The sequence below is a fragment of the Myodes glareolus genome, chromosome X (assembly GCF_982192425.1).
Source record: "Myodes glareolus chromosome X, mMyoGla1.1, whole genome shotgun sequence".
Classification (NCBI taxonomy): domain Eukaryota; kingdom Metazoa; phylum Chordata; class Mammalia; order Rodentia; family Cricetidae; genus Myodes; species Myodes glareolus.
The window spans coordinates 30,691,978-30,710,488 of record NC_142053.1 but is presented as its reverse complement, the minus strand read 5'-3'; the positions used below and the strand labels follow the sequence as shown (position 1 = coordinate 30,710,488).

At 44.1% G+C, this 18,511-nt stretch overlaps 3 protein-coding genes across 3 annotated transcripts; all 3 read left to right on the top strand.

Annotated features, from left to right (window-relative positions):
* The first annotated feature begins 3,673 nt into the window (after positions 1 to 3,673).
* LOC148117259 (proline-rich protein 23A3-like) lies at positions 3,674 to 4,471 on the top strand. Its single transcript, XM_087902538.1, has one exon. The coding sequence runs from the start codon at positions 3,674 to 3,676 to the stop codon at positions 4,469 to 4,471; it is 798 nt and encodes a 265-aa protein (XP_087758664.1).
* Positions 4,472 to 9,602: 5,131 nt separating this feature from the next.
* On the top strand, positions 9,603 to 10,400 carry LOC148117258 (proline-rich protein 23A3-like). Its single transcript, XM_087902537.1, has one exon. The coding sequence runs from the start codon at positions 9,603 to 9,605 to the stop codon at positions 10,398 to 10,400; it is 798 nt and encodes a 265-aa protein (XP_087758663.1).
* A 5,138-nt stretch (positions 10,401 to 15,538) lies between these two features.
* Positions 15,539 to 16,336, top strand: LOC146889282 (proline-rich protein 23A3-like). Its single transcript, XM_085685203.2, has one exon. It carries the CDS (start codon positions 15,539 to 15,541, stop codon positions 16,334 to 16,336), a length of 798 nt encoding a protein of 265 aa, XP_085541329.2.
* The last annotated feature ends 2,175 nt before the right edge of the window (positions 16,337 to 18,511 follow it).

Sequence of the window (18,511 nt, the reverse complement as noted above, 5' to 3'; positions counted from 1 at the left end):
TGAATAAATTAGAGGTGAACAAAATAATGAGTAAATTAAGAAGGTAAGAGGAGCTTCATAGACGGAGCCTGTGGTGGATATTCTTGGTTCTCAACTCGACAGCACCTCGAATTAACTGCAACCCCAGTTTAAGTTAAGTACCATATCTTAATTGATTATTTACCAGTCAGGTTGATCCAAGGCTATTTGTCCTTATTGAATTATTTATAGTGGGGAGCCCCACCCTTAATCCAGTCCTTTGCCAGTGGATAGATTGCCAACCATGCAAGTGAAGGCCCTACATGCATTCCAGAAGGTTGGTGGCACACACCTTTAATCCCAGCTCTTGAGAGGCAGAAGCAGGCACATCTCTGTGAGTTCAAGGACAGCCTCATCTACAGACTGAATTCTGGGACAAAGATACACAGATAAAACCTGTCTCAATGTCAAATATTAAAAGTAAAAACAAAAGAAAGAAGTTAAAAATAATGGAATGGAAAAATGGAAAAATCACGGTGAATCTGGATGCTGTATGTTATTATGTTCTCTTTTAATTGTTTGAATGCTGAAGAAGGAGCAACAGTTGCCAAAAGATGTTTTTAAATGCTGCTCAATGAATCCAAGACAGTTTGTTTGAAAATACTTTGACTTCAAAATTGAAGTCAAGATCGTGTTACTTTTGAGAAGAGGGTTTTCTTTCGTTTCCACAAGAAATGAGTGGCTTTGGATTTATTCTGAGTTATTAAAAGAGTTGATCAAGGAACACCACCTGACATGTCCCCTAAAGTCATAGATGATCCATAGGTCTACATCCAGAAGAGATTCAAGACTAAATACTGAGATGATCGAACTTCATAGGATACTCCAGTCACAACTTGATCATAATTTTAAATTTTCTTAAGTCGTTATAAAGGTTACCAGCTCCTCATTCAACAGGTTGAAGCTTAGAAAACTACACCCACATTCTCAAAAAAATAGACTATGGAGATTTTCCTTTGTTTAGAATGTTGGTTACAAGTTGTTATGGATAATGAACCGGAGAAAAGCTAAACAATATACATTAGATTCAGAGTGCGTGTTTTTTTTTTTTTAAAAAAAAATAAATAAATAAGGGCGGAGTGCTGTGAGACTATGGCCATTTATCCTGTCACTTGTATTATATTTAATCAAATGCTGATTGGCCAGCAGACAGGCAGAAAGTACAGTCAGGCAGGGCGACCAGGCACGAAGTAGAGGTGGGGAAATGAGAACAGGAGAAGTCTGGGAAGAGGGAAATTCAGTCTTCAGCCATCACCAAGATGCAGAGGAAGCAAGATGTGACCGCCTAGCAGAAAAAGGTACCAAGCCACATGGCCAAAATAGACAAGAAATATGGGCTAATAAAAGTTATAAGAATTAGTTAATAGGAAGAGCCTGACGCTACTGGGCCAGTTTATAATTGATATAGACCTCTGTGTGATTCTTTGGGATTGAATGACTGGAGGAAAGGGCAGGACAGAAGGCTCAGTCAACACCAGAGGATGGACAACCTCTTCACCCCAGGTTCCTTCATGCCTACTGGAAACAAAACGCCAAAACAGGTACTCAAACATGGACATAAAGAAAAAAGTAAACAAGTTAGAGTTCAACAAAATATAAATAAAATAAGAAGGTAAAAAGAACTTCATAGATAGACAGACAGTGTGTGTTGAATATTCTTGGTTCTCAACTCGAACACACCACAAATAAACTCAAACCCTAGATTTAGTGACCAGGTTAGTCCTAGGCTATTTGTCTTAATTGAGTCATGTGAAGTTGGGAGCCCCACCCTTAATCAAGTCCTTCAGCAGTGGATAAATCGCAAGATTAGAAAATGAAGGCACTACATGCATTCCAGTCTTTGGGAGGAGGAGACAGTCAATCCCAAATCCAAGGTTAATCCTCATTCTATCAGGTGTTGAATGCCAATTGGCTTGTTTGCAGGACTTGATGAAAAGAAGAAATGCTAAAGGGACTTCAAATGTCCTTAGAGCGCACAGAGCAATAATTAGGGAAAGGAACAGAGCCTCTGAGAGGAGAGCTTGGTGGGGCATGAATGAAATCAAACTCTATTTCTCACAGGTGTCAGAATGTCATAAGGATACCCAGAATTTTGTATAGATATTAGGAGAAGGAAAAAATAATATAAGGGCAAACATTTGGGAACATTTCTTTAAAAGGATTACTTGCAAGGGCAGACAGAATGGTCACAAGACCATCTTCCTGTCTTTTAACATATTTTTTAATTCTCTATCAATATACCCATGTAGTAAATACAGAGTAATGTCATTTCGGTGGTGAAGAAATTTCAATAAAAAAGCAGCTGAGAAAGTGTGGGAACTTCCCCTATCAACTGACAACCACACAGCAGGAACATAGCATACAAGACAGGGTTAGCTGCATGCCATTAGGTATAAATAAATAAACACATATTGCATGCCTACATACAACCCTACATAATCCTCAGAAGGGGCAGGAATGTGGCAAGGATCTGTGGTGCTCCTCAAGCACGTGTGAGACTGAGCTCGACGAGGAGACAGCAAAGAAAGAGAAAGAGAGAGAACTGAGAGGGAGAGGAAGACAGTCGTAAAGAGGAAACATGGTTTCACGTGTCAAACACAGATAGCATATAACAAAATGAAAGAAATGGGAGGGAAAATATCAAATGTTCCACTGAAACATGAAGCAGGTCTGTGCTTAATTGCCATTCTCAAAAACAACACGTTATCCTCTTTGAAAGTTTTCTTTGCCACCTCTGTGACGTGGGAGGATCAACTAAATGTTGGAGACGTGATTTCACCATTGCAGGCTAGCCTTGAATTCATTGTGCACACAGACTGGCCCAGTACACAGCCAGTGGCAGGCTGGCCTTGAATGGCTAATCTTCCTGTGGTGCTTGTCTCCAACAACCTGAGATTATGGGTGTCCTAAAGTACTCACATTGATCCTTTTTGATTTCAATAGGGGATCAAGCCCATTGCCTTCCAGCGTGCTTGGCAAACACTCTATCGTTGAGGCATTGCCTTGGATCAATTATTTACACTCAATGACTATTCTGTTCCTGTTGATTTACTATTTCACAAAACCATATTGTTTTCAAAAAGAAAAAAAAAAAGGATCCATTCTTATTAACAAGCTTGACCTTCTCCAATAAAAACCCTAAGCATCAGTTTGCTGATTTCCATTTCAATTTGCATTTGCTAAGTAAGAAAATCCCTAGGACCTGTTAGGCATCTGTAGGACAAGATTGTCATGAGACTGTGGTAGGGGACGGGAAAAGAGTTCTCATGTGTTTGTCTATGTGTGTTTACAAAAGAAAGGCAATACAAAACATAGGACTTCCAGAGGTTAATTTCTTCTCTGAACCACTGCCAACAAAGACCACAACAAACACACACCCAGACACACCCGCACACAAACACACACACAAGCATGCGGGCACACTCATACACAGGTGCACACAAGTGGATTCCTGAAGGTTCCCTCCCTAGGCCCCTCCCTGCCTGGGCGGGGCTTCCTCTGAAGCAAGGCTTATATAAGGATCAGCCAGTCATCCTCATTGCACCCACTCTGTCCCAGAGAGTCCACAGAGTGCCTTGCAGAAATCACCTGCATCGGACTTTGTCTTGCACCCACAACCAAGAGGCAAGAGTGCATTGGGACCAAAACACTGGGGATGGAGCCACAAAGGCCCAATGCCTACCAGATGCCCCGCTGGGCCCCGCAGCCAGAAGAAGACCACCCTGCCAAGAGACGCCGCCTCCAGGAGCCTACTGGACTGTGGTCGCTGGCACAGCCAGACCTGGAAGAATCTGCCAGGCCTGCCAGCGAGGAGCTCACCTCCACGGTGTTGGTCCCCACCGGCTTTGCCATAAAACTACACCTGGAAGGCTTCGACCTGCTGCTGGAGCCGGACCCTGGCTCGGTCATGCGAGTGTCGCTACCTGGACACACCATCCTCCTGGTCCCCGAGGGCCTCCAAGCCTACTCCCAACATGGACAGCCTGGGTTCTGGCCCGCAGACATGCAGGAGGCCGCTGTCCTTGACATGTCCCAGGACCCCCACATCTGTGCCCTACACCAGGGATTCAGTAGTGCACCTCTATCATACATCCAAGGCTTTGCAAACGTCCCTGGTCCACATGAAGACTCTCAAGAAGATTTTGTGATGCCCTTGATGAATGCGCCAACTCTCATGGCCCCAGAAATCCTTTCGCCCTTCACGGACCCGTTCAGCCCCTTGTTTCCGGGTCAAATGCCATGTCCTTGGAGTGCAAACGGCCCACCTAGTGCAGGAAGATATGCTCCCTGGTCTGTCTGGAGCCTCCAAGACAGCCTACTGTGCCCTCTGCCCGGCTCTCCACTGCAGCCTCTTCCTCCGTCTCCTCCTCCAAGTCAGCAAGAACAGGACTCTCAGAGTCTTCAGAAGGCTCCAAGGCCTCAGCGCAAGGCCCAGAGGAGACTAGTCTTCTAGGAAAGGAACGACTTCTGTCTCAAAAAACAGTACCTTGGACACCTCCCTGGGTACCCTAGGGGATTCCCAGTGTGCCTCGAGGGAGGTACCCAGTTGCCTACCCTTGACACTGTTACATGCTTACAAGTTCTTTGCACCACACACTATGCCCAGGGGGTTGAAGATAAACACTTGGAGAAGAATGGAGACACTAGATCTCACCTCTGAAGTTAAAAAGCTTCCTTTGAGAAAGGTGTCTTCCAGCTCGGGGATTCATCTTAAAACCTTCCATGTCACCCTCAATGCATATGTGGTTCCCTCTAAGAACACTCAGTGTCCCTTTCTCTCCCAAACCAAGGCAGCGCTGGCTTTGCTATGCTGCCAGTCTCCGTTCTGTGTTCCCCTGACTGCATGGACACCTGTCCCGGCATTGGTCCTTCTGCTGGACAATTCAAATTGCCCTCTGGGGAACTGACAAATACCCCATTGGGAGAAGATGGTACCTAGCCCCGAGTGGACCATGCTTCTTTGCTTCTTTACAGACATCCCTTAACTTGCTGGAGTTGTTCCTGTTGATACCTCAACATGAACTCCGGGACTAAAGGAGAAACCCTGCATTGACAAACAAACAAAAAAGCAAACAAGCAGGACAGCTACCGAAGAAAGAGGTTTCCATGGCCCTTTAGTTTGCAGTGCTTGACAAGCCAAAGAAACCAGAACTCTGGAAGTCCGGCTTGCTCTCCAACAAAAACTCAAATTCATTTCGTACTTCCAAATGTTCTTATTCAAAGCAATGTTTCTCATTCCAACTTCACTATAAATTAATAAAATAAATAGACCATACTATGTGCTAATTGATCAATGGAGTTATGAGAAAGAGAGTCTCACAGGTGTGTGTGTGTATGAGTGTGTGTGTGTGTGTGTGTGTGTGTGAGAGAGAGAGAGAGAGAGAGAGAGAGAGAGAGAGAGAGAGAGAGAGAACTTGGGTGGTGGGGCATGCCTGTCTCCAGGTGAAAGCTCTTGTCTCAGGATTTGGAGCCCATACTCAGAAAGTTCACAGGTAAGCCTGGCTACACTGGGCAATGGGAAAGAAATCTAAAGAAAAGCATAGCCAAGAGATGGCTCTCAACATTTGTGTGGAGAATACTTTGAGGGGATAAATGACCCTTTCCACGGTTCCTAAATAAGAGATCCTGCACATTTATATCACAATTCCTAACCCTGGTGAAATTATAGTTATGAGGAAGCAACAGACATAATACGGCGAGTTCACCACAGCATGAGGACCTGTATTACAGGATCCAGACATTAGGAAGCTTGAGAACCACTGACATCAACGGACTTGGTGCTCTTGCAGCATCCACATGAAGAAGACCCTTGATACCAGAGGATGGACACCCTCTCCATCCCAGGCTCTTTCATTCCTGCAGTACACAGAACCCAACACAGGCACACACGCATGCACATGAACAAAAATGCGATGAATAAATTAGAGGTGAACAAAATAATGAGTAAATTAAGAAGGTAAGAGGAGCTTCATAGACGGAGCCTGTGGTGGATATTCTTGGTTCTCAACTCGACAGCACCTCGAATTAACTGCAACCCCAGTTTAAGTTAAGTACCATATCTTAATTGATTATTTACCAGTCAGGTTGATCCAAGGCTATTTGTCCTTATTGAATTATTTATAGTGGGGAGCCCCACCCTTAATCCAGTCCTTTGCCAGTGGATAGATTGCCAACCATGCAAGTGAAGGCCCTACATGCATTCCAGAAGGTTGGTGGCACACACCTTTAATCCCAGCTCTTGAGAGGCAGAAGCAGGCACATCTCTGTGAGTTCAAGGACAGCCTCATCTACAGACTGAATTCTGGGACAAAGATACACAGATAAAACCTGTCTCAATGTCAAATATTAAAAGTAAAAACAAAAGAAAGAAGTTAAAAATAATGGAATGGAAAAATGGAAAAATCACGGTGAATCTGGATGCTGTATGTTATTATGTTCTCTTTTAATTGTTTGAATGCTGAAGAAGGAGCAACAGTTGCCAAAAGATGTTTTTAAATGCTGCTCAATGAATCCAAGACAGTTTGTTTGAAAATACTTTGACTTCAAAATTGAAGTCAAGATCGTGTTACTTTTGAGAAGAGGGTTTTCTTTCGTTTCCACAAGAAATGAGTGGCTTTGGATTTATTCTGAGTTATTAAAAGAGTTGATCAAGGAACACCACCTGACATGTCCCCTAAAGTCATAGATGATCCATAGGTCTACATCCAGAAGAGATTCAAGACTAAATACTGAGATGATCGAACTTCATAGGATACTCCAGTCACAACTTGATCATAATTTTAAATTTTCTTAAGTCGTTATAAAGGTTACCAGCTCCTCATTCAACAGGTTGAAGCTTAGAAAACTACACCCACATTCTCAAAAAAATAGACTATGGAGATTTTCCTTTGTTTAGAATGTTGGTTACAAGTTGTTATGGATAATGAACCGGAGAAAAGCTAAACAATATACATTAGATTCAGAGTGCGTGTTTTTTTTTTTTTAAAAAAAAATAAATAAATAAGGGCGGAGTGCTGTGAGACTATGGCCATTTATCCTGTCACTTGTATTATATTTAATCAAATGCTGATTGGCCAGCAGACAGGCAGAAAGTACAGTCAGGCAGGGCGACCAGGCACGAAGTAGAGGTGGGGAAATGAGAACAGGAGAAGTCTGGGAAGAGGGAAATTCAGTCTTCAGCCATCACCAAGATGCAGAGGAAGCAAGATGTGACCGCCTAGCAGAAAAAGGTACCAAGCCACATGGCCAAAATAGACAAGAAATATGGGCTAATAAAAGTTATAAGAATTAGTTAATAGGAAGAGCCTGACGCTACTGGGCCAGTTTATAATTGATATAGACCTCTGTGTGATTCTTTGGGATTGAATGACTGGAGGAAAGGGCAGGACAGAAGGCTCAGTCAACACCAGAGGATGGACAACCTCTTCACCCCAGGTTCCTTCATGCCTACTGGAAACAAAACGCCAAAACAGGTACTCAAACATGGACATAAAGAAAAAAGTAAACAAGTTAGAGTTCAACAAAATATAAATAAAATAAGAAGGTAAAAAGAACTTCATAGATAGACAGACAGTGTGTGTTGAATATTCTTGGTTCTCAACTCGAACACACCACAAATAAACTCAAACCCTAGATTTAGTGACCAGGTTAGTCCTAGGCTATTTGTCTTAATTGAGTCATGTGAAGTTGGGAGCCCCACCCTTAATCAAGTCCTTCAGCAGTGGATAAATCGCAAGATTAGAAAATGAAGGCACTACATGCATTCCAGTCTTTGGGAGGAGGAGACAGTCAATCCCAAATCCAAGGTTAATCCTCATTCTATCAGGTGTTGAATGCCAATTGGCTTGTTTGCAGGACTTGATGAAAAGAAGAAATGCTAAAGGGACTTCAAATGTCCTTAGAGCGCACAGAGCAATAATTAGGGAAAGGAACAGAGCCTCTGAGAGGAGAGCTTGGTGGGGCATGAATGAAATCAAACTCTATTTCTCACAGGTGTCAGAATGTCATAAGGATACCCAGAATTTTGTATAGATATTAGGAGAAGGAAAAAATAATATAAGGGCAAACATTTGGGAACATTTCTTTAAAAGGATTACTTGCAAGGGCAGACAGAATGGTCACAAGACCATCTTCCTGTCTTTTAACATATTTTTTAATTCTCTATCAATATACCCATGTAGTAAATACAGAGTAATGTCATTTCGGTGGTGAAGAAATTTCAATAAAAAAGCAGCTGAGAAAGTGTGGGAACTTCCCCTATCAACTGACAACCACACAGCAGGAACATAGCATACAAGACAGGGTTAGCTGCATGCCATTAGGTATAAATAAATAAACACATATTGCATGCCTACATACAACCCTACATAATCCTCAGAAGGGGCAGGAATGTGGCAAGGATCTGTGGTGCTCCTCAAGCACGTGTGAGACTGAGCTCGACGAGGAGACAGCAAAGAAAGAGAAAGAGAGAGAACTGAGAGGGAGAGGAAGACAGTCGTAAAGAGGAAACATGGTTTCACGTGTCAAACACAGATAGCATATAACAAAATGAAAGAAATGGGAGGGAAAATATCAAATGTTCCACTGAAACATGAAGCAGGTCTGTGCTTAATTGCCATTCTCAAAAACAACACGTTATCCTCTTTGAAAGTTTTCTTTGCCACCTCTGTGACGTGGGAGGATCAACTAAATGTTGGAGACGTGATTTCACCATTGCAGGCTAGCCTTGAATTCATTGTGCACACAGACTGGCCCAGTACACAGCCAGTGGCAGGCTGGCCTTGAATGGCTAATCTTCCTGTGGTGCTTGTCTCCAACAACCTGAGATTATGGGTGTCCTAAAGTACTCACATTGATCCTTTTTGATTTCAATAGGGGATCAAGCCCATTGCCTTCCAGCGTGCTTGGCAAACACTCTATCGTTGAGGCATTGCCTTGGATCAATTATTTACACTCAATGACTATTCTGTTCCTGTTGATTTACTATTTCACAAAACCATATTGTTTTCAAAAAGAAAAAAAAAGGATCCATTCTTATTAACAAGCTTGACCTTCTCCAATAAAAACCCTAAGCATCAGTTTGCTGATTTCCATTTCAATTTGCATTTGCTAAGTAAGAAAATCCCTAGGACCTGTTAGGCATCTGTAGGACAAGATTGTCATGAGACTGTGGTAGGGGACGGGAAAAGAGTTCTCATGTGTTTGTCTATGTGTGTTTACAAAAGAAAGGCAATACAAAACATAGGACTTCCAGAGGTTAATTTCTTCTCTGAACCACTGCCAACAAAGACCACAACAAACACACACCCAAACACACCCGCACACAAACACACACACAAGCATGCGGGCACACTCATACACAGGTGCACACAAGTGGATTCCTGAAGGTTCCCTCCCTAGGCCCCTCCCTGCCTGGGCGGGGCTTCCTCTGAAGCAAGGCTTATATAAGGATCAGCCAGTCATCCTCATTGCACCCACTCTGTCCCAGAGAGTCCACAGAGTGCCTTGCAGAAATCACCTGCATCGGACTTTGTCTTGCACCCACAACCAAGAGGCAAGAGTGCATTGGGACCAAAACACTGGGGATGGAGCCACAAAGGCCCAATGCCTACCAGATGCCCCGCTGGGCCCCGCAGCCAGAAGAAGACCACCCTGCCAAGAGACGCCGCCTCCAGGAGCCTACTGGACTGTGGTCGCTGGCACAGCCAGACCTGGAAGAATCTGCCAGGCCTGCCAGCGAGGAGCTCACCTCCACGGTGTTGGTCCCCACCGGCTTTGCCATAAAACTACACCTGGAAGGCTTCGACCTGCTGCTGGAGCCGGACCCTGGCTCGGTCATGCGAGTGTCGCTACCTGGACACACCATCCTCCTGGTCCCCGAGGGCCTCCAAGCCTACTCCCAACATGGACAGCCTGGGTTCTGGCCCGCAGACATGCAGGAGGCCGCTGTCCTTGACATGTCCCAGGACCCCCACATCTGTGCCCTACACCAGGGATTCAGTAGTGCACCTCTATCATACATCCAAGGCTTTGCAAACGTCCCTGGTCCACATGAAGACTCTCAAGAAGATTTTGTGATGCCCTTGATGAATGCGCCAACTCTCATGGCCCCAGAAATCCTTTCGCCCTTCACGGACCCGTTCAGCCCCTTGTTTCCGGGTCAAATGCCATGTCCTTGGAGTGCAAACGGCCCACCTAGTGCAGGAAGATATGCTCCCTGGTCTGTCTGGAGCCTCCAAGACAGCCTACTGTGCCCTCTGCCCGGCTCTCCACTGCAGCCTCTTCCTCCGTCTCCTCCTCCAAGTCAGCAAGAACAGGACTCTCAGAGTCTTCAGAAGGCTCCAAGGCCTCAGCGCAAGGCCCAGAGGAGACTAGTCTTCTAGGAAAGGAACGACTTCTGTCTCAAAAAACAGTACCTTGGACACCTCCCTGGGTACCCTAGGGGATTCCCAGTGTGCCTCGAGGGAGGTACCCAGTTGCCTACCCTTGACACTGTTACATGCTTACAAGTTCTTTGCACCACACACTATGCCCAGGGGGTTGAAGATAAACACTTGGAGAAGAATGGAGACACTAGATCTCACCTCTGAAGTTAAAAAGCTTCCTTTGAGAAAGGTGTCTTCCAGCTCGGGGATTCATCTTAAAACCTTCCATGTCACCCTCAATGCATATGTGGTTCCCTCTAAGAACACTCAGTGTCCCTTTCTCTCCCAAACCAAGGCAGCGCTGGCTTTGCTATGCTGCCAGTCTCCGTTCTGTGTTCCCCTGACTGCATGGACACCTGTCCCGGCATTGGTCCTTCTGCTGGACAATTCAAATTGCCCTCTGGGGAACTGACAAATACCCCATTGGGAGAAGATGGTACCTAGCCCCGAGTGGACCATGCTTCTTTGCTTCTTTACAGACATCCCTTAACTTGCTGGAGTTGTTCCTGTTGATACCTCAACATGAACTCCGGGACTAAAGGAGAAACCCTGCATTGACAAACAAACAAAAAAGCAAACAAGCAGGACAGCTACCGAAGAAAGAGGTTTCCATGGCCCTTTAGTTTGCAGTGCTTGACAAGCCAAAGAAACCAGAACTCTGGAAGTCCGGCTTGCTCTCCAACAAAAACTCAAATTCATTTCGTACTTCCAAATGTTCTTATTCAAAGCAATGTTTCTCATTCCAACTTCACTATAAATTAATAAAATAAATAGACCATACTATGTGCTAATTGATCAATGGAGTTATGAGAAAGAGAGTCTCACAGGTGTGTGTGTGTATGAGTGTGTGTGTGTGTGTGTGTGTGTGTGTGTGTGAGAGAGAGAGAGAGAGAGAGAGAGAGAGAGAGAGAGAGAGAGAGAGAACTTGGGTGGTGGGGCATGCCTGTCTCCAGGTGAAAGCTCTTGTCTCAGGATTTGGAGCCCATACTCAGAAAGTTCACAGGTAAGCCTGGCTACACTGGGCAATGGGAAAGAAATCTAAAGAAAAGCATAGCCAAGAGATGGCTCTCAACATTTGTGTGGAGAATACTTTGAGGGGATAAATGACCCTTTCCACGGTTCCTAAATAAGAGATCCTGTACATTTATATCACAATTCCTAACCCTGGTGAAATTATAGTTATGAGGAAGCAACAGACATAATACGGCGAGTTCACCACAGCATGAGGACCTGTATTACAGGATCCAGACATTAGGAAGCTTGAGAACCACTGACATCAACGGACTTGGTGCTCTTGCAGCATCCACATGAAGAAGACCCTTGATACCAGAGGATGGACACCCTCTCCATCCCAGGCTCTTTCATTCCTGCAGTACACAGAACCCAACACAGGCACACACGCATGCACATGAACAAAAATGCGATGAATAAATTAGAGGTGAACAAAATAATGAGTAAATTAAGAAGGTAAGAGGAGCTTCATAGACGGAGCCTGTGGTGGATATTCTTGGTTCTCAACTCGACAGCACCTCGAATTAACTGCAACCCCAGTTTAAGTTAAGTACCATATCTTAATTGATTATTTACCAGTCAGGTTGATCCAAGGCTATTTGTCCTTATTGAATTATTTATAGTGGGGAGCCCCACCCTTAATCCAGTCCTTTGCCAGTGGATAGATTGCCAACCATGCAAGTGAAGGCCCTACATGCATTCCAGAAGGTTGGTGGCACACACCTTTAATCCCAGCTCTTGAGAGGCAGAAGCAGGCACATCTCTGTGAGTTCAAGGACAGCCTCATCTACAGACTGAATTCTGGGACAAAGATACACAGATAAAACCTGTCTCAAAATGTCAAATATTAAAAGTAAAAACAAAAGAAAGAAGTTAAAAATAATGGAATGGAAAAATGGAAAAATCACGGTGAATCTGGATGCTGTATGTTATTATGTTCTCTTTTAATTGTTTGAATGCTGAAGAAGGAGCAACAGTTGCCAAAAGATGTTTTTAAATGCTGCTCAATGAATCCAAGACAGTTTGTTTGAAAATACTTTGACTTCAAAATTGAAGTCAAGATCGTGTTACTTTTGAGAAGAGGGTTTTCTTTCGTTTCCACAAGAAATGAGTGGCTTTGGATTTATTCTGAGTTATTAAAAGAGTTGATCAAGGAACACCACCTGACATGTCCCCTAAAGTCATAGATGATCCATAGGTCTACATCCAGAAGAGATTCAAGACTAAATACTGAGATGATCGAACTTCATAGGATACTCCAGTCACAACTTGATCATAATTTTAAATTTTCTTAAGTCGTTATAAAGGTTACCAGCTCCTCATTCAACAGGTTGAAGCTTAGAAAACTACACCCACATTCTCAAAAAAATAGACTATGGAGATTTTCCTTTGTTTAGAATGTTGGTTACAAGTTGTTATGGATAATGAACCGGAGAAAAGCTAAACAATATACATTAGATTCAGAGTGCGTGTTTTTTTTTTTTAAAAAAAAATAAATAAATAAGGGCGGAGTGCTGTGAGACTATGGCCATTTATCCTGTCACTTGTATTATATTTAATCAAATGCTGATTGGCCAGCAGACAGGCAGAAAGTACAGTCAGGCAGGGCGACCAGGCACGAAGTAGAGGTGGGGAAATGAGAACAGGAGAAGTCTGGGAAGAGGGAAATTCAGTCTTCAGCCATCACCAAGATGCAGAGGAAGCAAGATGTGACCGCCTAGCAGAAAAAGGTACCAAGCCACATGGCCAAAATAGACAAGAAATATGGGCTAATAAAAGTTATAAGAATTAGTTAATAGGAAGAGCCTGACGCTACTGGGCCAGTTTATAATTGATATAGACCTCTGTGTGATTCTTTGGGATTGAATGACTGGAGGAAAGGGCAGGACAGAAGGCTCAGTCAACACCAGAGGATGGACAACCTCTTCACCCCAGGTTCCTTCATGCCTACTGGAAACAAAACGCCAAAACAGGTACTCAAACATGGACATAAAGAAAAAAGTAAACAAGTTAGAGTTCAACAAAATATAAATAAAATAAGAAGGTAAAAAGAACTTCATAGATAGACAGACAGTGTGTGTTGAATATTCTTGGTTCTCAACTCGAACACACCACAAATAAACTCAAACCCTAGATTTAGTGACCAGGTTAGTCCTAGGCTATTTGTCTTAATTGAGTCATGTGAAGTTGGGAGCCCCACCCTTAATCAAGTCCTTCAGCAGTGGATAAATCGCAAGATTAGAAAATGAAGGCACTACATGCATTCCAGTCTTTGGGAGGAGGAGACAGTCAATCCCAAATCCAAGGTTAATCCTCATTCTATCAGGTGTTGAATGCCAATTGGCTTGTTTGCAGGACTTGATGAAAAGAAGAAATGCTAAAGGGACTTCAAATGTCCTTAGAGCGCACAGAGCAATAATTAGGGAAAGGAACAGAGCCTCTGAGAGGAGAGCTTGGTGGGGCATGAATGAAATCAAACTCTATTTCTCACAGGTGTCAGAATGTCATAAGGATACCCAGAATTTTGTATAGATATTAGGAGAAGGAAAAAATAATATAAGGGCAAACATTTGGGAACATTTCTTTAAAAGGATTACTTGCAAGGGCAGACAGAATGGTCACAAGACCATCTTCCTGTCTTTTAACATATTTTTTAATTCTCTATCAATATACCCATGTAGTAAATACAGAGTAATGTCATTTCGGTGGTGAAGAAATTTCAATAAAAAAGCAGCTGAGAAAGTGTGGGAACTTCCCCTATCAACTGACAACCACACAGCAGGAACATAGCATACAAGACAGGGTTAGCTGCATGCCATTAGGTATAAATAAATAAACACATATTGCATGCCTACATACAACCCTACATAATCCTCAGAAGGGGCAGGAATGTGGCAAGGATCTGTGGTGCTCCTCAAGCACGTGTGAGACTGAGCTCGACGAGGAGACAGCAAAGAAAGAGAAAGAGAGAGAACTGAGAGGGAGAGGAAGACAGTCGTAAAGAGGAAACATGGTTTCACGTGTCAAACACAGATAGCATATAACAAAATGAAAGAAATGGGAGGGAAAATATCAAATGTTCCACTGAAACATGAAGCAGGTCTGTGCTTAATTGCCATTCTCAAAAACAACACGTTATCCTCTTTGAAAGTTTTCTTTGCCACCTCTGTGACGTGGGAGGATCAACTAAATGTTGGAGACGTGATTTCACCATTGCAGGCTAGCCTTGAATTCATTGTGCACACAGACTGGCCCAGTACACAGCCAGTGGCAGGCTGGCCTTGAATGGCTAATCTTCCTGTGGTGCTTGTCTCCAACAACCTGAGATTATGGGTGTCCTAAAGTACTCACATTGATCCTTTTTGATTTCAATAGGGGATCAAGCCCATTGCCTTCCAGCGTGCTTGGCAAACACTCTATCGTTGAGGCATTGCCTTGGATCAATTATTTACACTCAATGACTATTCTGTTCCTGTTGATTTACTATTTCACAAAACCATATTGTTTTCAAAAAGAAAAAAAAAGGATCCATTCTTATTAACAAGCTTGACCTTCTCCAATAAAAACCCTAAGCATCAGTTTGCTGATTTCCATTTCAATTTGCATTTGCTAAGTAAGAAAATCCCTAGGACCTGTTAGGCATCTGTAGGACAAGATTGTCATGAGACTGTGGTAGGGGACGGGAAAAGAGTTCTCATGTGTTTGTCTATGTGTGTTTACAAAAGAAAGGCAATACAAAACATAGGACTTCCAGAGGTTAATTTCTTCTCTGAACCACTGCCAACAAAGACCACAACAAACACACACCCAAACACACCCGCACACAAACACACACACAAGCATGCGGGCACACTCATACACAGGTGCACACAAGTGGATTCCTGAAGGTTCCCTCCCTAGGCCCCTCCCTGCCTGGGCGGGGCTTCCTCTGAAGCAAGGCTTATATAAGGATCAGCCAGTCATCCTCATTGCACCCACTCTGTCCCAGAGAGTCCACAGAGTGCCTTGCAGAAATCACCTGCATCGGACTTTGTCTTGCACCCACAACCAAGAGGCAAGAGTGCATTGGGACCAAAACACTGGGGATGGAGCCACAAAGGCCCAATGCCTACCAGATGCCCCGCTGGGCCCCGCAGCCAGAAGAAGACCACCCTGCCAAGAGACGCCGCCTCCAGGAGCCTACTGGACTGTGGTCGCTGGCACAGCCAGACCTGGAAGAATCTGCCAGGCCTGCCAGCGAGGAGCTCACCTCCACGGTGTTGGTCCCCACCGGCTTTGCCATAAAACTACACCTGGAAGGCTTCGACCTGCTGCTGGAGCCGGACCCTGGCTCGGTCATGCGAGTGTCGCTACCTGGACACACCATCCTCCTGGTCCCCGAGGGCCTCCAAGCCTACTCCCAACATGGACAGCCTGGGTTCTGGCCCGCAGACATGCAGGAGGCCGCTGTCCTTGACATGTCCCAGGACCCCCACATCTGTGCCCTACACCAGGGATTCAGTAGTGCACCTCTATCATACATCCAAGGCTTTGCAAACGTCCCTGGTCCACATGAAGACTCTCAAGAAGATTTTGTGATGCCCTTGATGAATGCGCCAACTCTCATGGCCCCAGAAATCCTTTCGCCCTTCACGGACCCGTTCAGCCCCTTGTTTCCGGGTCAAATGCCATGTCCTTGGAGTGCAAACGGCCCACCTAGTGCAGGAAGATATGCTCCCTGGTCTGTCTGGAGCCTCCAAGACAGCCTACTGTGCCCTCTGCCCGGCTCTCCACTGCAGCCTCTTCCTCCGTCTCCTCCTCCAAGTCAGCAAGAACAGGACTCTCAGAGTCTTCAGAAGGCTCCAAGGCCTCAGCGCAAGGCCCAGAGGAGACTAGTCTTCTAGGAAAGGAACGACTTCTGTCTCAAAAACCAGTACCTTGGACACCTCCCTGGGTACCCTAGGGGATTCCCAGTGTGCCTCGAGGGAGGTACCCAGTTGCCTACCCTTGACACTGTTACATGCTTACAAGTTCTTTGCACCACACACTATGCCCAGGGGGTTGAAGATAAACACTTGGAGAAGAATGGAGACACTAGATCTCACCTCTGAAGTTAAAAAGCTTCCTTTGAGAAAGGTGTCTTCCAGCTCGGGGATTCATCTTAAAACCTTCCATGTCACCCTCAATGCATATGTGGTTCCCTCTAAGAACACTCAGTGTCCCTTTCTCTCCCAAACCAAGGCAGCGCTGGCTTTGCTATGCTGCCAGTCTCCGTTCTGTGTTCCCCTGACTGCATGGACACCTGTCCCGGCATTGGTCCTTCTGCTGGACAATTCAAATTGCCCTCTGGGGAACTGACAAATACCCCATTGGGAGAAGATGGTACCTAGCCCCGAGTGGACCATGCTTCTTTGCTTCTTTACAGACATCCCTTAACTTGCTGGAGTTGTTCCTGTTGATACCTCAACATGAACTCCGGGACTAAAGGAGAAACCCTGCATTGACAAACAAACAAAAAAGCAAACAAGCAGGACAGCTACCGAAGAAAGAGGTTTCCATGGCCCTTTAGTTTGCAGTGCTTGACAAGCCAAAGAAACCAGAACTCTGGAAGTCCAGCTTGCTCTCCAACAAAAACTCAAATTCATTTCGTACTTCCAAATGTTCTTATTCAAAGCAATGTTTCTCATTCCAACTTCACTATAAATTAATAAAATAAATAGACCATACTATGTGCTAATTGATCAATGGAGTTATGAGAAAGAGAGTCTCACAGGTGTGTGTGTGTGTGTATGAGTGTGTGTATGTGTGTGTGTGTGTGTGTGTGTGTGTGTGTGTGTGTGTGAGAGAGAGAGAGAGAGAGAGAGAGAGAGAACTTGGGTGGTGGGGCATGCCTGTCTCCAGGTGAAAGCTCTTGTCTCAGGATTTGGAGCCCATACTCAGAAAGTTCACAGGTAAGCCTGGCTACACTGGGCAATGGGAAAGAAATCTAAAGAAAAGCATAGCCAAGAGATGGCTCTCAACATTTGTGTGGAGAATACTTTGAGGGGATAAATGACCCTTTCCACGGTTCCTAAATAAGAGATCCTGCACATTTATATCACAATTACTAACCCTGGTGAAATTATAGTTATGAGGAAGCAACAGACATAATACGGCGAGTTCACCACAGCATGAGGACCTGTATTACAGGATCCAGACATTAGGAAGCTTGAGAACCACTGACATCAAAGTACTTGGTGTTCTTGCAGCACCCACATGAATAAGAACCTTAATGATACCAGAGGATGGACACCCTCTCCATCCCAGGCTCTTTCATTCCTGCAGTACACAGAACCCAACACAGGCACATACACATACACATGAACAAAAACGTAATGAATAAATTAGAAGCGAACAAAATAATGAGTAAATTAAGAAGGTAAGAGGAGCTTCACAGACAGAGCGTGTGGTGGATGTTCTTGATTCTCAACTCGACAGCACCTCGAGTTAACTGTAACCCCAGTTTAAGTTATTTACCATATCTTAATTGATTAGTTAGCAGTCAGATTAATCCTAGGCTATTCTCTTTATTGAATCATTTAAAGTGGCGAGCCCCACCCTTAATCCATTCCTTTACCAGTGGATAGATTGCCATCCTTGCAAATGAAGGCCCTACATGCATTCCAGAAGGTTGGTGGCACACACCTTTAATCCCAGCTCTTGAGAGGCAGAAGCAGGCACATCTCTGTGAGTTCAAGGACAGTCTCATCTACACAGTGAATTCCCAGACAAAGATACACAGATAAAGCCTGTCTCAAAATGTCAAATATTAAAAGTAAAAACAAAAGAAATGAGTTTACAATAAAGCCATGTAAAAATGGAAAACACACAGTGAATCTGGATGCTGTATGTTATTGTGTTCTCTTTTTATTGTTTGAATACTGAAGAAGGAGCAATTGTTGACAAAAGATATTTGATTTTAAATGCTGTTCAATGAATCCAAGATATTTTGTTTTAAAATACTTTCAGTTCAAAATTAAAGTCAAAATTATGTTACTTTTGAGAAGAGTGTTTTCTTTTATTTCCACAATAAATGAGTG

Coding starts and splice junctions, on each gene's coding strand:
- LOC146889282 (XM_085685203.2), top strand. CDS start 15,539: ATGGAGCCACAAAGGCCCAATGCCTACCAGATGCCCCGCTGGGCCCCG.
- LOC148117258 (XM_087902537.1), top strand. CDS start 9,603: ATGGAGCCACAAAGGCCCAATGCCTACCAGATGCCCCGCTGGGCCCCG.
- LOC148117259 (XM_087902538.1), top strand. CDS start 3,674: ATGGAGCCACAAAGGCCCAATGCCTACCAGATGCCCCGCTGGGCCCCG.